This window comes from Arvicola amphibius, chromosome 12, assembly GCF_903992535.2.
Source record: "Arvicola amphibius chromosome 12, mArvAmp1.2, whole genome shotgun sequence".
NCBI lineage: Eukaryota > Metazoa > Chordata > Mammalia > Rodentia > Cricetidae > Arvicola > Arvicola amphibius.
In genome coordinates, this window is record NC_052058.2 from 47,653,869 (window position 1) to 47,680,539 (window position 26,671).

General features: G+C 42.7%; 1 protein-coding gene across 1 annotated transcript in view; it reads left to right on the forward strand.

Moving 5' to 3' along the window:
* Cadps (calcium dependent secretion activator) overlaps positions 1-26,671 on the forward strand; it is a 441,394-nt gene that overhangs the window by 287,096 nt on the left and 127,627 nt on the right. The window contains 4 exon segments of the mRNA XM_042056041.1: positions 1,938-2,150; positions 6,759-6,770; positions 15,317-15,453; positions 18,674-18,861. Of these exon segments, the coding sequence (XP_041911975.1) occupies positions 1,938-2,150; positions 6,759-6,770; positions 15,317-15,453; positions 18,674-18,861 (550 nt within the window).

A 26,671-nucleotide genomic window follows, 5' to 3' on the forward strand; every position in this document is an offset into this window, starting at 1 on the left:
TAAAACTTTTCTCCTTATGATGCAAAGTAAATTGTGGAGCTTACTAGAAGCTAGTTAAGAGCCATGGAGGGCTGGGAGATGGCTTCGTGATTAAGAGCACTTCCTGTCCTTCCGGAGGTCCAGAATGTGGTTCCTAGCACTCACATTGACCAACATACAACTTGTAACTCCGGGTCCAGTGGATCTGACATCCTCTTCTGGTCCCCATGTGTATGTGGGGCCACAAATACACACACACACACACACACACACACACACACACACACACACACACGTACACCCATAAATAAATCTTTTTTAAAAAGAATAATAGAGAAAAATTAGTCAAGATAACAGAGCTAGGTTATCAGAGATAGAAGCCAAAGAAGACCTCCTAAGAAGCCACTTTCAAGCAAAGACAAGTAGGAGGAGGGGGTGTGAATCATGCAGCCACAAAGTGCATGCATGAAAAAGAAGAAAGGAGAGCCTGCAGGTAGCAGAGAATCAATTGAGGTACATTGCAAACCTTGGCTGAACCTGGGGTTTTAGTTCAATAGGATAGAGCCTCTGGTGCATTGAGCAGAGAAATAGCATGAGCCATTGTAGTAAGCACAGACTTGGTTCTATACTGAGAATTGGCACTGGGGCATGAAGCTGGAGGTGGCCAAATGAGGTAGGAGACTATTCAAGGTAATTACAGCCACATTCAGAAGCCAGAACTAGTGACAACAGAAAAGTCCCCATTCCAGTGACCCAAGGCTAGTAACATCAGCATCTCAATGCCCATGGGAGAAATTAATGACAGAATCAGAACTAGTCCAAAGGTTGTGGGCTGTACTTTTGAGCTGGATGGGTCCAGTTCTGCAAAGTTCTGGAAAGAGGGTTAGGACACAGATCAGGAGTTTGGCATTGGGCATGGCATGTTTGAGACATCCATCCATGTGCACAAACCCTGAAAGCTACCACTAATCTATGTCTAGAGTTGAAGGGAGAACACCAGAGTTCAGGGAAATGTCAGGACCCTCGGTCCATTCCTCGCACCTCAAGGTTGGATGGCATCATCAGGACTATATCAGTAAAGGAATGAAGGAACGAAAAGAACATCAGGACACTTCCACGGGTAAAGGTGAGAAGGAGGAAGACAGAGAGCAAACAGTAAACAAAACAGAGCATCTTGCCACATGCCCACCCACCAGGTTTCTTGAAAGCCAATAAAAGAGATGTTCAACAATAAAAGAGTATCAACTGCTGCTGATCACATGATGCAGTGAGTGGAATTAGGATTTCATGTTGAGATGTGGCTAAATTAGTGTCATTGGTGGCCTGGACAACACAGTTTTTAGGCGAGCTGATACCTGTTAGAGGGACCTTAAGGCCTGATGGAGTGAGTCCCTTGCTGCTCCGAAGTGATCCTCAGCCCCCGTGCATCTGCTCCATCAGAGCTTGCTAGAAGCTCAGGGTCTCAGGCTCCCCTGCAGACCCATGGAATCAGAAGTTGCAGTTGATCCAAATACCTAGATGCATGCACTTACGGTTGAGCAGCCTCAGTGGAGAGCCTTCCTTTCACTGTAAAGAGAGTAACAGAGGAGTAGCTGAGGGGAGAAGGGGCCAAGAGAAGCGGTTGTAATGGCATTGGTGACGATGGTTGGCAGGGGTGATAATGGTGATTTATTTTTCAATATGAGTGAAGGCTCAAGTGTTCTCTAGACAGGTGTTTAACCAGTCTGCTTATTGCATTGCCTCCAGCCAAAGAAAGACATGAGCCTGCCTTAAAGTGTTCCTTTACTACCCTGGCCCCACTCAGTGGCCAAGCAGTTCACAGATGCCCTGTCCAGAAGTCAGATAAATTGCTCCTCCCAGTTCCGGCCCAAAGAAAAGCTGGAGCGATTGCTTTCTAAGGACCGCACCCCGCCGGAATTTTCTCAGCGCTGCTGATGTTGCTCTTCCTTTCCGTGCAGGTTTGGAGGGTGGCCGAGCCTTCTTCAATGCCGTCAAAGAAGGAGACACGGTGATATTTGCAAGTGATGACGAGCAGGATCGCATCTTGTGGGTCCAAGCCATGTACCGGGCCACGGGGCAGTCGCATAAACCTGTGCCCCCGACCCAGGTGCAGAAGCTCAACGCCAAGGGTGGAAATGTTCCTCAGCTGGATGCCCCCATCTCGCAATTCTGTAAGTAAATATGCCGTTTCCTAAAACAACGACAAAAAATAGTTCTGTAAAATAAATCTTCCCAGGTTGAATGAGAAAACCTAGTTGCTTATATATGTATATATAAAGATTCCAAAATTGTGTTTGCTAGGAGCATGTAGCTAATGCAGGTCGAAACTTGGGGCGAAATATTAGATGATGTAATTTTAAAGTGCAATACTTGACATTCTCTACCAAGGACTAAACAAAGGAATGTATATTTTATGTCCGTGCCTATCTTCTGGTTTTGCCAAGAGTTTGGAATTCACAGCCAAATGCATATTTGTTTGAGTCCCTCAAGCATGGTAGATTCTGTACACCATTGCTTCGTCTCCTCCTATTAAAAGGAATTTAAAAATAGGGACGATTTGAAATAAACTTAAATCTGCAATTTAGAACCATTTAAAAATAAATGATGACATTAGCACATGCAGTGGTAGGAGAAAAAAAAAAACCCCACGATACCTAAAATCACATTCTGAGCAGAAATATCGGAGACCCAAAAACAGCCCCCAGTTCTTCTGCAGCCTCCCCCACCCCACGCCTGTGTCTCTTTACTTGTCCTGCCACTGTTTGCCCCAAAGTGTGGGCACTTCTCTCCCAATACTTCTAAACCCAGCTTGAGGTGAAAGCCAGAGGCAGAGGCTTCTTAAAGACATTTATTTTCAAAAGAAAAATAAAATGAGAGATTTACAGACCCATTGTTTATTCTGCACAGAGATCTTCAACTTTATCTAGGGGAACCTCGGGTGCGAATCCTGCCTAGCAGCTGTCATAGTGGATTCTTATTTTAGTGTGAGAATCCCCCTTTCAGCAGAGTCAGTGAGCACTTGTCCAGCAAGGAGACATCCTAACGAGGAAGTCACATGAGGGTCTTGCTCTTATAACATCTGGATCCCAGGGGATGGTCCATATCACCCACAAGTCAACTCCCCCAATGGGGGGGATCTCTCACATCGACAAATACCACGATAGATGTCGGTCACACAGTGGTCACTCACCAGATCAGGACTGGAGGGGATGGACAGTAGGCAAATTGACAGTCAAGGAAGACTTCTCGGAGCTCAAGTCCAAATGGTAGGGAGTTGACTTCCAGATCGAGGAGGCATGAATAGGATGGCAGAGGGGAAGACACGTGCAGGGGAGCCCAAAGCAGAGGTTGTACTTCCGTGAGATGCTTGTATAGTGTCTCCACTGTTGCTCCTAGGCCAAATCTAGGCTGCCACAATTCTACAGCTCCAGAAACGATGGAGGGAAATTAGCTTTTAGCGAGTCTCACTGCTGTGGATATTTCTAACTAACAAGGGTAAGCGCCTTTGGGGAAGGCAGGCTATCCAGTGGGGGCTGCCAGTTCCATTTCCAGTGGGTTCCTAAAGAAGAGGCATTCCTTAGTGCAACCTGACAAATAACAGCATACAGCAGCTTTCCACACAGATAACCATGAAAGAATAAGGAAGACGTGAGCTTGGAGCCAGGGCAGAAGGGATAACCCTGCAGGAACTACCCCTGAACTGCATTCTTTAGGATCTTCAGTGACATAAGGCATACCCCGTATTTATTTGATATCTAAATAAAGGGCATCTGTGGGACAGGGTCCTCCCCTTCACTGCCTAACAGTCTCTTATTAACATCTCTGGAACTAACATTACTTGCCACACCCTCGTCCTGAATTATCTTTGTATGAGAAAATTCCTAATTATAATCACCATTCCAATCAACCTCATGAAAGAGCTATTTCAAATGATATTTGGAAAATTCTCTTCTTTCCAAATGATCTCCGATTCTCCTGAGGTCATTCCACTTGCACCCTGTGTCTGTATTTTGCCATCCACCTACAGGAAGAAATGGCTGCATGGCTTGCGATTGGCCCTCCATGTCTTCACTAATCTAGGGAAGAGAAATATGGAGTGTCATAGGGAAAGGTAGTGGGAATGTCACTCGGTGATAGAATATGTACCTGGAGCATGCAAAGCTCTGTCCTAAGACCCTAGCGCCACTCCCACAGAAGCTGCTGAAGAGGGATAAGCCTTCATGGAAATACATGGGGTCCAAACATTGAGGTCCCCATGTAGACGCGATACATTTCATTCTAAAACTGAAGGCTAGGTCCTTGGAAACCAATAGATAGAATTCAATAGAGTGCACAGTGACTCAATACATGTCACAACCCCATTTGAAATATCTTAGAAGGGTCATCCAGGAAATCCTGAAAGGTAGGACTGGAGGATAAGAAGCTCATCCCTGTAGAGTCTACAGTATAGATTATACAAGGTAGTCAAGACAAAGGAGAGAGGATATGCCTATAAAACTGATCAGAACCTGGGGATAATTCACCTTCTTCTCTGGTGACCTCTTAAGCTCTGCCTAGGAGTGAAGGGCCTTCAGAGAGTGTGAGGTGCCTTCAGAGCCACCTGGTTCTTGAAGAACAAGGCCACCACATGCAACCATTCCAATTGCTCACTCCAGGAGGCTCTTTTCTCACAGTCAAAGATGTGAATGGCGCTCATTTGCTTGTGTGGTACCCAGTCTTCCCAGCTGTGCATAGTGGCCCTGTGATAAAGGCAACCCAGTGATGCTGACTTCCATGGCCCTACTCTTGCTTTACTGTCAATGAAGCAAAGCGCGCGCACGCATGCGCGTGCGCGCACACACACACACACACACACACACACACACCCATTGCTTCAGATTCTGTCTGTTGCAACCATAGGATAGTCAGGGTGCTTCTGTTCCCCAAATTCAGAAGCCAACAAAGGAAGCCAGCGAAGATGTAACCAGCCCTCCTTCAATCCTTAAGCCTTTGCAGTTAAAACTAAAACAAAACCAACAGGGAAGATCAGAAAGGGAACCGGGGCTTTGCATTCCATGGTGTCACAAGGCAGTTATGCCTGGCAAGCACACATACAGCGAAAGGTGGCTTCGAGCAGGGCTCAGAAAGACTTTGTGGAACTTGCCGTAGAACAGGCATGACTGCCTGTATTATCTCAAACCATCACTGTCAAACAGGGCAAGCTGTCTGTGTGTGCATGGGAAGCCCACTCTTATTTGCTTGAGGCTTCCCTATTTGTAGGATCCTTTCCGTGTACCCGGAACTCCTCAGTACTGGACAAACTAAGCTGTGTTGGTCACTGAGGACCACACAGCAAGGGAAAGGAAATATTAATTCTAGTGTAGTTCTAAATAGTAAACCTTGGCCATTCACTTACATTGGGTTGGTTTGCTTTAATTACCTTTCATCTCACAGATGAACGCAAGCGCAGATTCTCTAGCTAGGAAAGAAAAGGAGGGGAAGAAAGAAAAGATTAAAAAACAGCAAGTAAAAGAAAATCAAGTATTGCATTTTAAAAAGGTTTCCTTAAGTTCCAAAAGGTCAGAGTCGCTGCTGCTTACCTGACTGCACACGCCTAGTTAAGTCTTGATTCTGAATATTTGTGAAAGTCCTGCCCATTCTTGCCAGTGGCCAATCTTAAAGAATGTTCAGTGACTTCACAGGGTGATCACTGTGTCAGAATTTACACAGCCAACAGAGGCCACGTAGAGAAGAGAAGCCACATAGAAGCGCTTGGGGGACAGAAAAAAAATTAAGAAACACTCCAATCTTGTCCTGTCGCTGTCTGTTCCAAGGGATCTTGGGAACAGGACATTTTACAGTTTGGGAGACTTTTGAGAATCTGTGTTTTAGGCTGCTTCCAAATTCAGTTTAACTAACTTCTTGGGGGCAGTTGACTTTTTTTTCTTAATTTCAAAAGTTCAATTTCGAAATGAAAAGACACATCTAAGAAAGAGTGATACAGAATTGAAAAAACCTGGGGACAATAGATCCTGCTGTTCATTCGTTTGTCTGTGATTCTGCAAAGGTCTGGGGAGGGCCCTGTCAACCTCTCAGACCGTTTGTTCTTCTGTCGTTTTGATTTTGTATGTACGTTGTTGATTTAATTTTTTTTAATTTTAGTTAAGTTTTTTTTAATGAGGTGGTACCTAGTTCCACAAGATGTTCTTTGTTTGTTTGTTTGTTTTGAACAAATACTTCTAAGTCTCCAATTTCTAAGGCCAGTGTTGTATACTTTGAATATGCCCAAATCTGGAGTTGAGGATTGCCACAGTTCACTGTGCTAGCGGCTACTCGTAAAAGATACTTTATCCCTGTCAGTGGGTATTAGAGAAACAATATGCAGAAATAATACAATTTTCATTCGGTGTGGGTTGGGAAAAGAAGGTATGTTAAGCTTTGCCATTTGGTCAATGATTGCTGAATATAGTGCTTGCGTTTAGTTGTTTTAATGTCTGTTTCTCAACTAACTACTGTTAACTATGACCTGCACCCCGAGTTAGACGTTGCTGAGAACTGCTCTATTTTTATCAGCACGAAGATAATCTTCAACCAGTTAGGGGGAGTTCGATTACCGTTGATTTGGGGGGGGTTGATTTTTGTTGTTGTTGTTTTGTTTTACCTTTAAGTTTTCTTGTTCAATCTTTGCTCAAACCCAAGAACGATAGCTTCTAGGCTAGAACTCCTGTCTGCTTTCCTGAGCCTTGTTGCTAGTCTTTATGTTATTCTGGTTTGTTCCTTCTTACCCTGCTAACTTCTAGCTGGACTGAAGGGTAAGTGCTCCCCTATAGCTAGCACAGCTCAGATAATCCTGACTCGATTATCTGACACCTGCAATGTGCTTCCTCTCTCCTCTTCGACCTCCCTCATGTCTAGACTTTGTAGTATGAGCTCTCATGTTATTTTCCTGACCTTAGGTTGGAAATGTAAGCTTCCATACTGAAGCTAGGATGCATGTCATGTGTGCATAATTGCCTCCTCTCCTTGGCTTTCATATTGGCATCAAATGAACTTTTGAGTAAAGCCACCCAGGAACTTCTCATGTTTTTCTGTTCTGAGAATTATTAATGACTATTACAAGGAAATGGCCAGCAATGCCATTGTTTCATGGAATCCATAGTTACCCAACTGCTCAATGCCTGAAAACAGATCATTTTGCACTTGACACAGTGATGTGTTGTTGTTGTTGTTGGTTCTCCTTCCCCATTCCAAAGATTAGAATGGTCAGCTACCAATGGTGTGCTCACCATGGATACCAGACAGATAGAAAGATGAGGTAGGAAACCCAATGATCTTACCTGAGCAATACTTGAAATTGCAAGCTACCACTAACAAATGCATTATTTGAGCGTTAGAGAGCTCATTCAACTTGGCTTACTGGTATACCTCAAATAAAACACACTGAGGATTGATTCTGCATGCAGAACTATAATACATGGTCTATACACAACAATGACAAATTAAAGACACACATGAGTCCATATACTCTATTCACAAAGGTTTCTAGTCCAAGAACTCACGGAGCCCAGGAGGATTTTGAATTCTCCTCTCAGACGCTGTTCTCCTCCTCCCCCAAGAACAATGACAACAATAACCTCTTCAGCTTTATTTGTATTTCTATTAATTTTTTCTCAGTGTAACCCTCTAAAAACCAGGGAAAAATATTTTAAAACTTCAGGAAAATCTTTATACTACTGTTAACCAAAGAGAGTCTTTAATTCCTTTATTCATATAGGGTCAAGCTGCCTACGTAAAACATACTGTGAGAAAACGTCACATTAGAGGGAGCTAGACAATTTGGTCAAGAGAGCAGGCAAATATGTATTTGAGTTCTCTGAATGCTAGTTTAGAAGACTGTAGGTCATACCATTCCTCCTGACCATTTAACAGTAGTCTTTTCTTCTGATTCCTTTTGTTTGTTTTTTTTTTCTTTAATTTGCTTCTTCTCCCTTTCTTTCTCTTTTATTTTGCATAAATGTACCCCTGGCTAGCAGACAGAACTTTTCCACCACTCCCAGAAGATACTTGATTTGACTTTCCCTTCTTTGGAATGTCTGATGAGGCATCTGAAAAGCTTATTATAGCCCGGGAACTTAGAGCGAGGACTCTGCTTATTTTGTTTCTAGAATGAGAGGATGGATGACCGGGTGAACTCTATTCTGAGCGAATTGACATGTATTTGCACAATGCACTGCTGTCCTAGTAGATTTTCTAATAGTCGTTTGCCTGGTTTTCTATGGTTTTATTTTATGAGATTTTTTGCTGTATCTTCTATTGTCAACTTGCAGTTGCTACATTGCAGGAATGCAATACTAAAGATTAATTCAACATCCACCTAATGTGTATGGCCTACAGCACACCACAAATCGTTCTCCTTGTTGTTAAGATGAAATGGCTTCTTAAAAGGGCTCTGTAGTGAGGTCCAAATATTTCCAAGTTCTGTAACCCATGCTAACGAAAACATATTAAGTGAAGATTCATTTTTATTGACTGACATTCAACAGATTATTCCCTAATTGAGTATTATCTGGTCAGTAAGATACATTATTAATTAAATATAGAAAATTTATCTCTGATCATATATATTAAAGAATATAAAATTAATTAATTGAGACTATAAAAGTCATAGCAGGACAATTCATTGAAAATATAGTAATTGCAATAGGGAACCTTACAAAGCACTTGTTATTTTGACTTTAGATTATTGACAAATAATCTCTTTTGTGATGTGATTTTTTTTTTACTCAAAGCAATTGTCTTACAAAGAGTTAGATGAAGCTAGCATTGAAATAAATGTTCATGTTTACCCCCGCCCCTTGAGTGTCTTGCCACGGTAATTTAAAACTGCCACGTGACCCTTGGCCGCCTCCAAAGACACCATCCTCTCTCAGTCATTCACCATTAGATTAATCTAGTCAGAGAAGCCAAAAATAAGTGAAGTTGTCTCCCAGACAAGTGGTCCACTGTGTGCCTCAGGACAGCAGGCATGGCAGGGCCAGTCTCTTGCTGGGCACAGCATTCCCTAGTTCCTTGACTATACCAAGAAACGCTCTTGGAGAAAAATCTGTAAACAGCCAGCTGCCATCAGTCATTGTCATTTTGTTCTCTCGTGTCTCCTGATGAGGCCGAACCGCTGTCATTGCTCGTTATTGTCCAGACCACACGTCCACCCTTGCACTGTCAAGCAGACATGACATGCGCACATTCTCCATAGAAAAGAAAGATACAAAGTCACCTTTTAGTTTATAGTTCGGGCTCACAGATGACTTTCCAGTTACATTAGCTCTCCTCTTGCCTCTAGCTCCTATCGGGAGCAACAAGAGCCCTGGGTGTGCTCTAAATTTCAGAAATAGAATCTCTACCCCCGAGTTTATCGTAGTGTGGTTTCCTAAGAGAAAAGAGTCCTCTTAGATGATGTATGAATAAGCTGCCATTGTTATGTTTAGCAAAAGAATTCTTTCTCATTTGCCCATGAAAAGCTCCAGAGTATAACATTACAAAATAAAGATGTTTATCTGCCCTTTGTTTCTAATCCCTGAGCTGTGGTCATAACAGTAGGAAAATCTTTTAAATTTAAAAACTATACTATTCATTCAAGAAAAATGTACTTATTTGGAGTACACTGTAAATGTATCTAAAATACAGTTTTCTGAAATAAGATCATGTAAATTTATTTTCTATTAATATAAGATGCTACGAAAACTTATTTTTCTAGTCATATGAGAAATAAAGAAAGAGACTATAAACCTTGAATTGAACCCAGACATCATAACCAACTAAAGAGTACCATAAATGTCAGGGAGTCTCTTGGGGAGTCGTTACATGAATTTCAATAAAGGAGATTAAATGAGGAGATGAAGTCCATAAAATGATTGCACGGTAGGAAACAGTGTTTTTAAAACACTCCTTAAATGTCAAAACTGCAGTTTTTTTCTAGGCCAACTTCAGGTAAAGGTTTTCATGAGGATCCACCTGTAAGCAACACCTGCTGATAAGCCGGGGTCCCTCAGGCTGTCTCTGTTAACCAACGTCACTGGTAGGATGGAAGATTCTTAATGCAATAGAGGTACCAATGTCAACTCAATTCATCTATGTCTAACTTGAAGCCAGTTCCCTACCCCACACCACAGAGGACTTCAAACACCCTTACACAGCTAAGCCTCACAAATTGAACAGTCAGCATCCTTTGAAAGGTGTGTTGGGGTACACCCTAGTCATGTAGCCTAAGAAACCACATGCCCCATTTAGAGCATTTCAGTCCCTCGCAGACCACTAAGAACTTGGGGATAACTTTGAAGCCAAGGATGGAAAAGGTTAAAGTTAGTGCTGGAAATCTACAAAATCCTAGGTTTCTTTCTCTAACTCTTCCATATCAGTAGCCACAGCAACAAACAGGGTTAGTATGTAACTCCTAAAGCAAGCAGCACTCCATACCTCGCTAGAATCTTACAGAGGTACGCTGGCTTCCTGACGCCATTTTGTTCACCCTAACACTCAAATTCATTTTCATTCTCTTGATGCCCACCAAGCATTGGCAAAGGAAGTAACCCCAGTGCCCTGAGTTTAGGAAGCGACTTTCTAAAACTTTTTCTCTGGGCTGTTTTCCCTCAGTGATGTCAACCTTGGAGTTTTCTTTTTCTTTACCTTTCCCCCTCCAGTTCTCATTGTTTGTACAAAGGGAAATGGAGTTGCAAAGAGCGTTTGTTTCTCGTGTTCAGTGCTGCAGGAGAACAGACCGGGACAGTGCAAGGATGATTATATGGTGTTGCTTGGGAAGCGCCCACAAGCTCTTTGAAACAGAATTTGGAACAGCTGGACCACTGCAGTGTTTTATTTTAACATAGACAACATATGTAATGCATATGGTCCTCGACTTGTATGGAGACACAGGCAGACAATCTGAATGGTATCCAAAGGCACCTGCACCTAGAATTCTGTTTCCTTCTCCACGATTTTCCCCCTCTGAGCACATGTTCCCGCTTTTGGATTTGAGAGAAGCCATCTGAATTCCCATGTGTGTGTCTCCTTAATAAAGCTAGCAGGGAGTTGCCTGGGATGGAGGTGTCAGAGTCACTCTCTCCATTAATAGCCACCTGCTAAGGACCTGGTTCCTGCAGAAGCTAGCAAGGAAACAACAGGTCATGAACGTTCTCAAGAGACACATTACCCGCTCAGAGCTTCTGTTTTGTGTATGTATCCTGACACCAGAGAAATCGGAACAGAACCCATACAAGCCAGGCAAGACTGTAGGAATCAGTTATGTAGGGACAGGGCAGAATTCTAAAGAGGAGAGACAGGGATGGGTTGACAGTTTTCTAAAATATAAAGAAACAAGAAGGTATGGACTATTGACTATAAATACAGAGGCACCTTTGGCTCACTAACAGCTGAATGCAATCTGGCTTTGCAAGATCTAAGAAGCCTGCCTGTTTACTCCTAGGAAACATCTGTTGAGTGCTTACTATATGTCAGGACATTTGCTAGATCCCATCAACAACTCTATGGCACAGTCTCCAAATGCTACCTTTAATTCATAAATGAGGATAAGGAGTCTAAGAAACATTAAACACTTGCACATACCACAAACCACAAATTGGTGTTCCAACCTCCAATCCGGTTATTAGGAATCCCACTCCAACCCTCTGCTGAATTCTCTGCTCTTCTAAGTAACAGATCAATTGTGAGTTTAGTGTAACAGTATTCCACAAAATCAATACCTAGAAGACATTGGACAGAAGAGATGACTCAGTACGTAAAGGGTCTTACCGACAAGCCTGGCAGCCTGAGTTTGATCCCCAGGACCCACATCATGGAAGTACACACACACACACACACACATACACACACACAGAGAGAGAGAGAGAGAAAGAGAGAGACAGAGAGACAGAGAGACGGAGACAGATACAGAGAGAGAGAATAAATAAATGTAATTTAAAAATAAATAGGTAACATGTACTGAAAGCATGGGTTTGTTTACTTTGATAAAATAAACACAGTATTTTGACAACTGTGCACCCAGCACTACCTGTATTCTGGGGATTTTTTTTGTTTTCGTTTTTCTGGATCCTGGGAATATAGCAAAGGACAGAAAATTCTAGAATCCTTCCTTAAGATTCAGATGTTTTGATTTGATACCTCAAGTTAGCGTTCTTCTTTCTTTTTCCTAATATAAGCTCGGGGAAATTGTTCAAACTAGTCCTGAGAGTCAGCCACCCGAAGAAGTCTTCTAGACAAGGTCTCTAATCCTAAGCACTGGTAATGTTATCTTACTTGCTGGAGCCCCTCTCCATTTGCACCATCCCTTAGGTATAGATTTGCAAAGATCCTGAAGATCACTAAACTGCAGTCCAAGATGGCAGAGAGGAGACAGAAAAGTCAGCTCATCTTCCATATAAGGAAACTGAGGTTTAGAGATTAAACAATCCCACCAGCACATGGATACCATTTAAAGATGGGGGCCAGATGCTGGAGAGATGGCTTAACTGGTAAAGTACTGGCCACACAAGCCTGAGGACCCGAGTTCAGATCCCCATCACACATAGAAAAGCCAGTCACAGCAGCGATAGGAGGGTCTGAGACTGGCTAGGCAGCCAGTCTTGCTGACTCAGTGAGCTCCAGACTTAGTGAGAGACTTTGTCTCAAAACAAATAAGGTTGAGAGCAACTGAGACTTAGTGTCAACTTCTGGCTTCCACATGCAAGCACACACACACACACATACACACACACACACACACAACACACACATATAGACACACACACACAATACACACACTCACACACACACACAAACACTCACACACACACATACACACACTTACCTCCAAGCCACATTAATTCCAATTCTGTGTCATTCTCCATGTAGACCAGGACAAAGAAGAGACAAACACGAAGGAAATGAAGGTTTATTGTTTGGGTTAAAAAAGGAAAACGTGGATTTTACTCAGAGTTTTCTACGAGCCTGCTTCAGACTGTTGGTAGGAAAGGGAGCCATTTTCCAGTTGCACACACTCACAGCCAGCAATTAGCACAGCAACCCAGATTCCTAGGGGCCCTGTGACAGGTTAGAGACTATCAGTGTACTCGTCTGTCTAGAGGGCCAAATTGTCTCTTCAGAGCATTTCCTGAGTGGTCAGAAAAGCAAAAACAGGTCAATGGCCAAGTATTCGAGAGGTTCAAACAACAAAGGAGTATGACACTTGAAACCCATGCCATACTTTTAACAGCTACACAAGAGCCCCCTTCTCTCCAAGCTGAATGACCGGGGTTGTATGGAAGAGCGGTGAAGTAGCTAAGCCAAACTGGCAAAGGAAGGAAGGCCCTGGCCGATTTTTCAGCATACACAGCCTCTGCCGAGAAATCCAAGAGCAAGAATCTGACGCTAGCCAAGCTGCCTGATCTATCTGTTAAAAGTGGGAGGCAGGGGGTGGATGTGGCTCATGAGGATGTAACAGGGTGAGCAATCCAAGCGCACCCCACTCTTGCTTCTTCCTGAATTAAGTCGCTCAGAGGATCGAGGGAGAGGGCAGCTTCTAGGGGAAGAGGCAGAGAAGAGCTGTCCAGTTGTCGAGAGGGTCTTTTCACCAGTAGGGACAAGCGTAAGATAGTTCCTTGTCTTGGCCACAAGTAGCACATTCACACCCAGAAGCAGCCAGTTCTGCCTCCCAGGCTCCATTGTCCTGAGATCCTAAAGCAGAAGAAAGCCCTTAGGCCATGCACCAACCTCAAGTTCAAAGCCCTTCCCCAAGGATGAACCTGAGGTACATAACACGGCAAGGAGTGCTCTTGGGGATCCTCTCACATAATTTCTTCACATGTAATAATATCTTTCCCAAAAGCCTTTGCTTTATCGTTTGAATGGAGCAGTCTGTCTGTTAAAACCTTATTCTTCATCTTGCCTTCTAGAGACATCGCTTCTGGGAGTCTTGGGCATAAACAACACATCTTATTGAAAAGCTGACCACTCCATAGTCCTAGGCAAAAATGTCAAAGATTTTTAAAAATCCTACACTGGGCAGGGTAGACGCTAACAAGCCATGCATTTCTGCTCTAAGGCTCGCTGAAGTCACTGAGAAATCAGGGTGCTAAAGCCACACAAACCAAGCTCACAGACGTACCCTAAGCATGGGAGGGAAAAAGGAAAAAAAACCTTCCTGGAACAGAGGCCATATAGGAAAATATTATTCAAACACCCTCTCAAGTCAGAAATCAATTTTCCCTTTGCCCTGATTATTTTGCTGGCTCCTGGCAGGTCCCTGGATCCCAGCAAAACGCTGCATGCGAGGAGATACGTAAGATCTTGCTTGATTTTGCTCTGAGATTCCATAAAATTGTAGTCTGGATAGCGGAAGAGAGAATGATATACAGTGCACTGACCTCCTCACCGTAAAAGAGACCATCGTTCCTCCCTCTTTAGGATTTTCCTGGTGGCGCTCAAGCTGAATTCTCTGAGTTATTTTGCCAGTGAAGGCTAGTCTATTTTAGTTACACATGTTGAGATTAATTAGTTAGCTCTCAGGAGGTTTTGCCTACAGCCTTCACCCTGTACGGAAAAGCGTGAATACACGGAGACTATTAGCTCACACTAAGTGGCAGACCGCAGCCCTCAGAGGGCAGTTTCTGTTTGTCTCTTTCATAAGCTTTGCTAATGGAGTATGTGCCCCACAAGGCAACAAACATCCTTGCCTCTCCAGCACTAAACTCTCATTTAACTTCCTCTCCTGGTTTCAACCTTAAAAAAAAAAAGAAAAGAAAAAAAAAGAAACACTTTTAATTTTGGAGGGTTGGGGGAATCAAACCTTTCGTGACACCAAATTGGCAATGAAAATTTGGAAGGGGTTGACACAAATATTGTCACTCTGCTGAAATCCAGCATAAGCCCTTTTCCAGATAATTCCAATAAGCACTGAGAAATTGCTCTAGACACAACCACTGGAGTGGCAGAGTCTTTTACAAACCTGCAAAGCTAGCTAGACCGCTATCAGCAAAGATCCGATCTGCTTTCAGTGTTTGGTGAAATGCAGGCGAAGTTACCGGTCTCATCTGTAGTTGTGAGGAGCAACTCGGAGGCACTGGAATTGTGACCATTTGATAAACATGTTGATGCCAATATATTTTTGCCTAAATGCAGTAAACTCACCAGTAACTGATGCAAGTTGACAATGGGGGTGGGTCAGAGATTATCTTGGGGGTATTGGGAGGGGGCAGCAGGGAGGCAGCTGATGTTCACAATGCCTAGTAAATCCTATGAGTCTGAGATGTCAAAAAAGCGTGATGTGTTTCTCTAAACTGTGTCTCTCTCTACATGTGTAAATGAACAGATGCAGACAGAGCTCAAAAGCACGGCATGGATGAATTTATCTCTTCCAACCCCTGTAACTTTGACCACGCTTCCCTCTTTGAGATGGTGCAGCGACTGACTTTGGATCACAGACTTAACGATTCCTATTCTTGCCTGGCAAGTATATCCTTTGATCTACGGCAATTGAGACATGACATTTTTGAAAACTCAAATATCCCTCTACCTTTAGGTCGGAGCTCTCCTGCTCCCGTACAAAATCCCTTTAACAATTACAAACGTGTCTTCAGTTTCCTTCGTGGCGATAGTTTTATTTACCCAGGAATCAATCTGAGTCGGAGGAAGTGCTCTCAAGAGATACAGCCAAATTCCCAGCCACCCCATCTTAGCTTCCCCCTTTTCAGCTGCTACACCAGAAATCTTTCTAAAAGGGTGGATGAGCTTGGCACCTGCTCGCGATAAACTTGTAAAATTTGCCTGATTGTCTGGGGTTTAAGATGCCCCACCCTCTCTATCCTATACCTGGCACCCCTAGCTCATTAAGGCATGTATTGTTGGTGTGTCCCTTCTAAAGACCCAAGTAGTTGCTAATGCTCTCCGCTCGCCATAAGCCTAATGCATTTGGCTTTGTTTATTTGGGTAGCACTTTTTCTCTCAAAGGCAGAACCTTCTTCACCCTTGAAGAGAAAATTTTAAAGGTGCAGTAGATATTTAGAAGCCCAGATACCCAGCAGGGTATTTACACTCCCTAAAATCCATTTTAAACCAGGAGTCAAATTAGTTCAGTTTAAGGACTGTTGTTACATATTTATCCAATTTTTGAAAACATAATTTTGGTTTTCAATTATCAAGCCCCAAGCCGTAACAAAGACTTAACTTCATTTCTGTCTTTAGATTATAAATTATTACTTTGTATCTTAAAGGTAAATGTTATTAATCCCACTGTAAATAGGAAAGGAGAAAATGGTCAAATGATTTGTACAGAGGGTAACTCTTGTCCTTGGCTTCAAACATGGAAGTTAATAGATTTATGTAATATTAACATTATATAATTAACTGACATTAGCATAAATCCTTATTCTGAATGATTATTTTAAGTTCCCCTTTTTGGTGCTTGAAGATGCAATATGTTTTTTTAAGAGGGTAAAATCATCTCAAAAATAGTAAAGTGAGGTTCTGTGGGATAACTTATTAATCTGTGGCTCATATCTCATGATATGACACATTATCTCATGTTGAGAATCTCCTCACTGCAGACTCTGACTTTGCCAGATTTGAAAGGAATACTACATTGACTTCAAAAAAATAAAACAAAAACCACTTGCCTTGCATTGCAAAGCCATTTTTCTCAGATGATTTCCTGTTATCATCTATCTCTGATGACATTTACGAAGGTCATGAGGGTGTACATGAACATAATCACCCCCTTTTCCGGAGCATTCTGCTTACTCGAGGACACTTTGAGATGTATAATTTTTTAAGACTTTTATTCCTATCGGTGTTTGAAAACAATTTTTTTAATCCTGAAATGTACCATAAAGAAGAATTCAAAAGTGCCCTCAAAAGATTAAACCAGAAATGAAATGTTCATGCCATCAATCAGTATAGGCTTAAAAATGTAGTCTAAAATGAAAAAAATAATAATTGTGAGTTACCCAGAGCAATTCTCTACCCTGTTTATGTACCTGAATCTATTAATTAAAGCCAGAATTCCAGAAAAATAACAGAAATTTAAAGGACCTTATCCCCCATCTCTATATATTTCATTTTTCTCATTATTACAGTCTTTTTTTTTTTCAGTTGGTTTTGGAGACCGACCAGCAGGGATACATAAATTTTTCTGTGTCTTCGACTCAGTTCCTAATTGATATTTCTTCAACTCTTTTCAAAGCAGCTATTTTGGCATCTACAAAAGACTTGGTGTCATCTGAGTCGTAGAAAATATATTTTAATCTTTCACAGCAGTGTTGTCTCTAAGATTTAGCATTTGGGGTAGCAGATGGAGTGGCAAAGAAGTTGCCTATAGGGGCAGCCCACTGCCTCGACTACTCTCTCCCGCCCTCCGCAGTAACTTATAATTTGAAATAGCAAAGATGCCGTCTTTCGTTGGAGGCATCGCTGAGCAGCGTGTTGTCAATCGAAGATCCCCGATCACTAATCACAATTAGATCACTGCAAAGGCCTCTCTCCCACATTCCTTTGGCCTCTCTCCTGTTCCACACCACTTTTCCCTCCTGTCCCTTCTACCCCAAGCTGCAGTAATGTTCAGAGCACAACTCCCAGGAGACCCTCAAAGTAAAGGGAAGTTGATATTTAAAAGAGCCCAAATTTCCAATTTAGAAAGCCCTACTTAGAATAACAATTTATTATTGCTTCAGGTGTCATAGATATGAGACAATATGGTTTGATTTTAGACTCTGTCCACATCGATCAGCAATACCAGTCACTTGGCCTTTCTAACGGCCTGTCTTTCTAATTACGAAACAGAGGCAGTGGTCTCTATTCATACTGCCACTGAATTATCATCAGAAACTCCATCTGGATTCTCTTTTATAGAAAACTTTGGCTGGGCTCATGGTGAGCAAATAAATACAAGGAAACAAATAATTACAGGGGTGGGGACAGAGCCGTAAACCTAGTTGTGAGAAATTTCTTTTTTTGTTCGATCAAATCAGATGCGTTCTGGGAAAACTTACTCTCAGTCTTTGGGGTGCTGTTATTGCCTTCATCTTAAAATGTACTGAGAAATTCTTCTAAGGTGTAGAGATTTACAAAGTTTAGTCTTTATGTAAACCAGCTTAAGGTTTCTTTGATGCCTGAGGATAGGGAACAGCGGACCTGGAGTAGACAGAGCTGGGTTAGGGCCAGTGCGTACTGCAGCATCCTGATCCAGATTCCCTCGTGGTGGAGAAAAACAAGATGCGCTTGTCCCGTCTACCTCACTAGCTTACTAAAAGGCTTAGCTGAAAGTTTCTGTCAATACCAAGGCATTTATATCACAATTTTCCCTTGTCAGACTCCACCTCAGCTTCCCCCCAATTCTCCTCTAAAGCTCATGTTGGAGCCCTGGTCACTCTCTTTTCCTGGAGGCATGCTGGTTTTGCTTATACAGCAATAACAATGACAAGGAAATCCCACATTGTCCCTGAACTCAGTTAACTTACCCACCTGGAAAGTAGGGATGACACCATCTTCCAGGACGGTTTGCTGGGAGGGATAAACAGAGCATCGCCAGTGTGCTGGCCCAGCAGCTGGCATGCCATCAAAAGAGTTAACGCTGGCTGTTCTTCAGTCCCTTCCTCCAGCCACTCCTGATACTAGCAGCTCTCCAGAAAGCAACGTGTATTTAAAAGAAAGCCTTTCCTTTATTCCCCTCCAGGGCTGGTTCAGTCCTGGCCAGGTGTTTGTATTAGATGAGTATTGCGCTCGAAATGGAGTCCGAGGATGTCATCGGCATCTCTGCTACCTTAGAGACTTGCTGGAACGGGCAGAAAATGGCGCCATGATTGACCCCACACTTCTCCACTACAGCTTTGCCTTCTGTGCTTCCCATGTCCATGGTAACAGGTAAGCATGGGTCTGGAGGTATTTAATTAATAAGAAACTTTCAGGGGTTTGTGACTTTAACTATCAACCCTAACTGACTATCTATCCTTAGTTACCCAATGATACATGCTTATACAGAGAGAGAGAGACAGAGAGACAGAGAGAGACAGAGACACAGAGAATGAATGAATGAATGAATGAATGAATGAATGATGAATGAATAAGGGGGAGAGAGAGGAGAGAGGGAGGCAGGGAGGGAGGGAGAGAGCTAATTTTGTTTCCTTAAGCAACCTAGGGGAGCCCCTGAAGTAACTCAGTCTGGGTACTAATCATTGCTGGTTATTTATTTGTTCATTGTTTTCTTTCTTTCTACCGGGACCCTGGCTGATAATTAAATCCCCCAAACTACAGTTTTCTGATCTCTAGAATGGGGATGACAGTGTTGTCATGGGGTTGGGGGGACACTTGCGAACATGAAGAACCGAGCAAAATGCCTGGAACTTGGCAAGAACCTGATCACTCCTTTGTCCTATGGTTCATTTCAGGAGTGTTTGATGCTTGCCTAGTGTCAGGCTCTGGTTTGACCCTTGTATACATAATAAAAAAAAATAAGACCTAGACACCAGATCATAGAAGATGCATTAAGAGAGGGAATTAAATTCTGGGTAGAATTCAATCAGGAATATGACTCAGATGGAGTGGCAGAATGTCAGCAGGGACCTCCCCGAGGAAATGATGCTAGAGCCGGGAACTGAAGCGTGTGTAGGAGTTGAGTGGATCCAGGCAAAAGGAACAGCATGTACTACTGTCCTGCAAAGAAGGAAGCCAAGCGAATTGCTAGAGATGAAGGAAGATAGGTGAAGCTGGAAGCCAACATGCCAGGAACACTTAGAATATCTCCTCAGAGGCGATCACAATCTAGCCAACCCCCTCATTTTGTAGGTTTCATAGACAAGACCAGAATGTCAAGTCTCCTGAATCTGTGCTAAGCATTCTATTTCTTTAGACTGGAGAGCTCCTGAGGGGGGGGGGGAGAAATCCATGTTCTGAATAATGCAAAGAAGCAAATAATTTAAGAACATTGCCATTTGGCTCTAGAGGCATGGAATAAATTTCCACACTGCCACAGCCAGCTTACCATCTCAATGTATGTAGCCACACGTTAAGATAAAGACTAGTCTACATTATTCCAAAGCATCCCTGCCGACAGCCAGGGGAGGCAGCAGAAGACAGCTGGGTGGCTTTGGAAAACAAGCCTCAGATGAGCAAGTTGTCACTCTGGGGAAATCCACACGGGGAAGAATCCAGCCCAGGCTACCTGGCTTCGAAGCCAGGCTTGTGTCAGCCTTCCTCATCTTTGCAAGCCACACAGCCCTGAAATGTCTGTGGGATTTGTTCTGTGCTTTTCCTGTCTCCAGTACCGACAGACTTTTATGAAATGCAACTCTATCATTTAGAGCTGGATAACAATAACATTGTAGCCTTGAATATTTTAACAGACAGCAAGATTATCTTCAGCTCCTATTGTTATGGCTCCATAGCCCAAGACACCTTTGATTTGCATAAAAGATATTCATGAAGACTCTGATACCTGGGTTGGAGCATGCATAATTCTGATATTTATAAATATGTACACTTTGATGACTATCTGTTACAGCCTCTTGGATTGAATTCTTTATGGAGGGAGAGAGAGAAAGAAGTTGCATTATATTCTCTGGGTTGTCACACTGTATTCTACATATGTTACTGAAGAAGAAAGTGTTATAAAATAATGAAATGTTTTTGTAAACTCCCTGGTAAACATCATCATGAATTATGATACACATTGTCTGGGTTTCATATTGTAAGACTGCCACTTGATTCACAGTTAGGTTTATACATCTTGTCGTGGGAACAGTTTTGGATTTCTTATTTTCTTTTCAGTTCTGATTTTCCTTATGCGTTTTGCATCTCTTTTGCTTATTATTTTAGTTTGAATGCATTTGCCATTGCTTTTTGATGCATCCTTTTTTTCCTTTCTTTTTGTTTGCATGTGTGTGTGTGTGTGTGTGTGAGTGCATGTGTGTGTGTGTTTACTCTTGCTTCTTCTATGACTGGCCACCCTCTATGCATGCCTTATACAACTGCTCCCTCGCATAAGTCAACAAATGCATGTGTGTCTTAGTGGGCGGCTACCAAACCCAGACTTTCAAGGGGGCAAAACTCCATCTTCTCCTGAACCGGAGGCTAAAAGAGAGCCACGAAGAGAATCAAAAAAGAGAAAAGAGTCCAAAATCCACCCAAGTCAAGAACAAAAAAGGTAAGAAGCCATGTGTTTATTGGCTTGTGTTTTCAGCCCCTCTGTCCCGTCTCTGTGCCTGCATCCATGCCACCATGAACACCTTTGCAAACAGTGGGTTCCATGCATGTCTTCACCCTATCCTTTAAAAGCTTTCAAAGGTGCAGTTTATCATAAAAGATCTTAGAAAAATGGGCAAAATCTGGTATATTGGTAATTTGAGTCAGGTGTTTGATGATTTTTAAAATATCTTTGCATTTGAAAAACTAACCTACCAATATGCAAATAGAACCATGAGTCAGATTGGTTTCTTTTTGTTTGTTTGTTTGTTTGTTTTCTTTCAGTCATCCTGTCCTGTTGGTGGTCTGATGCCTTACAAGTTGTTCAGAATAAACAAGCTATGCTTTGTAATTTTAAAACTGTGTTCAAGGGGCAAATAAGATGGGTTAACATCAAATAGGCCCGTACGTTTATCATGGATCTATTTTCTTAAATAAATCCTCCTAATATCCACAACCTGTTAAAAAGAAACCCATCTGAAATAGAGAGTTATGGTAATCACCAAAGCAATGGTTCTCAGTAGAGCCACTTATACAGCAAGGTCATCTTCAAAAAGTACTAAACTTTTGTTCAATTTATCCTGTTTGCTGACCTTCCGCAATGCTTTAATTGGAAAAAAGATACCTTAAAGACCACATTTACTCAGTGTTTCCGATATCTTCTTACGTACTTCTTTCTATCTTTCCTTGCCTGGCATTCTGGTCAGGCTTGTCCAAGTTACATAAAGTAACAGACAAGGATCCTGTGTGCATCAATGTTCATTTATCCGCTACCATTTCTAAGCCCTGGTATGCAGTCAACTTACAGGAAGAGCCGACTGGCATGGAAACATTTTCTTTCTAGAGAATGCAGCAAACTGTCCGTCATATTATGCTTAGCGAATAGGGACCATCAAAGAAAACCAAGCACCCCTTGCTTGGTCACTCATCTCCCTCCTGGCAGTAAATAAGGGTGGAGGTAAGGCAGAGTTCCTGTTTGTGTTTTGCTCTGGTGTCCATGCCCACCTGCAGGAAGCCAGTAACTTATCATATCCCCATGCCGGGAGAGTCTCTGAAGAGGTCTCTGCAGGGTCTCTGAAGCCCCCCATGGCAGCTGTCCAGAGTTCTGCTTTTGGACCCTCTCCTCATCCATGGAGAGCCGAGAGCCAATAGTCCCCACTGAAAGTCTCCGGACTGAAGCCCTTTTCCTAACATAGAAGGATCCCAGCGGGATCTTCCCTGTGTGCCTGACAGGATTAAGCATGGTGAATTTTCCCTACAGATGATTTTTGGTGAGGCCTGGACATATTTTTGACTGACATGAAAATATTATTAAATACCCAGCAACACCCAGGTAGGCATAGTCTCAAACGATAGTAACATTGAGGTCAAGGAGTCTTGTTTTAAATCATATTTCCAAATGATGGGATAAAATGGTTACTTTTTCCTTGGATTTGTTATTATTTTTTTTTCACATAGACCCTGTGCCTAAGTATAACTTGTGTTGTTCCGTAGAAGCAGTGGTTTTCACACTCTGGGGTACACAGGGGCTGCAAGAGAGAATCTGCCAAAGTACGATAACAGGGTCCTACCTTCAAATAATTCAGCAGTTCTTGCATGGAGCCAGAAATTTGCACACCTGATACCCCCTCACCCATTATTCTGATTTCAGATCCTATCTAGGCAAGGTCTTGGCTGTTTGATTCCTGTACATTTGAACCGCTTGCGGCAGGGGAATGAACCGATTTGCAGTCAAAAATCTTCTGGGGAATTCCTACCTGAACCTTTAAATGTGAAATAATGAAACAATTGAATATGATTAATCAAACAGCTCACGTGCTTCTGGTACATGTGAAAGTTTTAGCCTGATTGAATGGCTATAAGTTTGGGCCAACTCTTTAGAACTAAACCCAGTTTCTCAACAGAGCGAAGGAACGAAAGGAAAATGTGAGTGTTCAGCCGGTTGCATTTGGCGATCGTAAAATCCACAGATGCAAACTGCTATATCTTCTCGTTTTTAAATCAGCTCCTAAGGTTGCAGTACTTAATTTTCACCATAATATTTTTAGTATTCTTTCTAGATGACATTTAGATTAGCGTCACTTTGGTCACTGTCCCACAGTGACAAGGCAATCAAACAGCTCCGATGATTGCAAGTTGCGTCAATGTTCCTTGGATCCCTTTATGATTGAGATTGGAAATTTTTCTCATTTACATTATTATTTAACATTTCTTGAATGCCACTGCTGCTTTTCACATATGGCCTGCATAGAAAGTACATTGTATCAGCAATTAACAAATCCATAATGCCAACCGCCTCAATCCACAGCTCGCTGCATAGATTAATGAGCCTGCAGGCAGATGTAAGAGGGCGTGAATCTGAAACCATCTCTGAAAACGCATCCAAAGATCTTCTGTGGGGATGTGTTCAAAGTCAAGGTTCTCTTGATCAACAGAGCCATGTGCATCCTGTGGGTTCGGATTGGAACTCCCTCTCCATTCATCCTAAATCAGCCCCCAACTTGCCCGAGACAGAGGCTGATCAGCCATCGCGTGAACTCCCCCTTCTCTCAGAGCATGTAACAAATCGTGATTCCCGGCCCAATCAATGCTCTCAAGTGTTTCCATTTCTGTTTCTCTTCAATGCCGCTGCTATAGCTGAGGTCTCTATCTTCCTTCCCACTGACTATAACAGTTGGCTTATTTACGGTGTCCTTGCCTCACCTTGTGTCATGTGGTGGTGGTTTCCTTTTCTTTTAATTTATTGTTTGTTTTCGGTGACTATTTGTCTCTCGTTGAGTTACATGTAATTTTTCTTTCTCTCAACTCTATTTCTATCTATTTGCATACACACATCATTGTCTTTGGTACATTTTAATTCTTCTCCCCAAAATCTACATAAGCAGGTATGGATCTGCCTTACAGAGCTCTGAACACAGTGCTTTACATAACATACAGGTATGGGTGGGGCTCTAGCAGTGATCTATATTCTTCATCTCGTGTTACATACAGACTGATGTCCCTTTATGAACACGAACATGGCTCTGGTTTACTCTAGGTCTTGGATAGGTTTTGCCCTTGTGCATGAATGAGGCATCCCTAAATCCTAAACTGACAGCTTTACCTAACAGGAAGTAATCGTCATAGGGAGAGGGCAAATTACAGACAAGTTTCAAAGCAAAGCAAGCATCCCTCATGGCCAAGGAAAGATTTACTGTGGACTTGCCACCCTCGTTGAAACTGTGTGGCCGTCTTCACAAAGGAAGCTTGCTCCCGTACGCAGAGCATGAAGTCTTGTGAAACCCGTGCCATTGATAGCTCTTACCTCAAATCCACGTGTGTCCTCATCCTCGGTTCACTGGAACCATCTGTACATACACACATGTACATAAGTACATGCTTGCAGAGGATGCACCCTTTGAACATGGATGTGATATCAAACAGCCACCCATATTACTGCTGTGACCACTCTGAAGTCCGACTTAGGGTCTCCAATGTCAAACCCATAGCTTCTCAATGTTTGTCTCACAATGACGGAACACACTTCTCTTCCTCCTCTGAGAGAAGAAGTGATGAAGGTCTGGGGTGGGAGACCTGTCCCTTTCTTGGGGAAATACATGCTTTGCTATATTTTGTAATTTCCTCAGTCATCTTTGGGTTCTTTGTTCATCAGCACCCAGATCAAACCTGAGCCACTTTTATTATTAATACCCACATTCCGATAGCATGTATATTCCTGGCTACTGTTGAGCAGGGGTAGTGTCTCAACCAGCCCCCTGCTTGTATAATAGGTAGAGCGAAACCTCTGTATTGTTGAGTCATGACTTCTGATTCGGATCAACCGCAAACCAGTCAGAAAGGCCTCCTCGGATACTTGCTCTCCCCAAGTCTCTTTTGTGAAATTCCTATTAGCCAACCCAAGAGGCTACAATGGCTACTTGCAATGGTGTAGGAACTGTTTGTTTTTCTTCCTGTCCTACACACAAGAGCTTTGATATATTTGTTTTAGCAGCGTCTCTGAGCCCCAGGGCGTCGGGGCATAATTAAAAAAGGGCATGAACTGGAAGGAAAGGGACAGGGAAGGGGTAAGACTAGGTTTCATAATGAAGCAGTGTCTATGGGATATGAAATTCCTAATTGTAAATTATAATTAACCTGGGATTATAGACACCATTAGAGGAACAAGCAGGGAGACGGGTATCTCCTCTGAGTGGCTGTTGCTTTTGATACTGTTTTGAATTTGTTTCTATTAACTACCCAGAAGAAACAACGGAAAAATATTCCACTCACTCAAATTCAATTCAAGGATAGCACTCAGAAACCTGTAAGGATGAAGAGCTGTCAGATATTATAAATATATATCTTTTATTTTAAGTCAAAGATCCTCCATGTGTCTGGAATAACTGTCCTATGTAGGAAACATGGTAAGGAATGCCTACCGTACTTTGTCCTGCTCTGGCCCTTTAAGTGCTCGTGGCTCTAGGCTGGAACAATTTAGTAGCAAGCAAGATGCAGCTATCATGCTTGTTTAAGGACATTTTCAAGGATCCATAATGCGGTCTGCAGGCATGCATCCATTTGGAGAGAGAGAATATATCGTGTTTACAGTGCCTGCACCAGCATATGTGGACATTTGCATTTGGAGATGAAAGTCTATTCCTCTTCAGCTGGAGTTTTACCCCTTGTTGGTACTGATTGGAGGCTGAAAGCTGGCTGCATGCAGAGCTGTGGACCAGACGCTCCTTCCTCTTCTGGTGAATTCATATGTTTCCTTTTACACCTGGATTTGGTACTTAATCACCAAGTGGATGCACTCTCGGAAGACATCCGTCGCCGTACACTTTAATTTTTCATTCCGACTTTTCTTGAAAAGGCGTCTTACCTTTGGAAATGTTTTGCAAGCCAGATTTTAGTGTGATGTGCAGAGCCGTGCCTGAAGGATGATTGAATGCTAGAAAGCTGGTGCCTACCTGGGCTGTGGTGACGATTTCACTGCCTTGCAGAGGTCTGTCGGTGCCCGACAGAAAACAGGGGCTTGACTGGAAAGCCTGGGGAATTTCAAGTATCAAGATGTTTGCATTACAAGCCCAGGACATCATAATATTGAATTAATTCTCCAGCGTGCATTAAGGAATCATCTTTAGCTTGGTAAGGGGGAAACAGTTTACATAACTGGCAACTTTCGTTTACATAACGGATGACTGCTGGGCTTGGTGGGTTTGATGCGCTAGAAAGCAAAGTTGGAAAAGGAGGAAGATGCAGTCCTGGATGCTTTATTATTTGTGACATGGCTCAAGATGGGGGGCTGTGAGGAGAGCGAAGATGACAGAACTGGCACTAACCACGGTGACAAGAAGTTGAAGAGCAGCCGACGTGACATCTTTCCTATCGTGCTGCCGAGAATGTCAGCTTTGTGAAGGACAGTGAGAAAATGGTTTGCCGAAAACTTGAAAGGTAGATTCCAGAGACGCCGGCTGTGTCAGATGCAATATAGTCTGCCATGGCCGCAGAGACC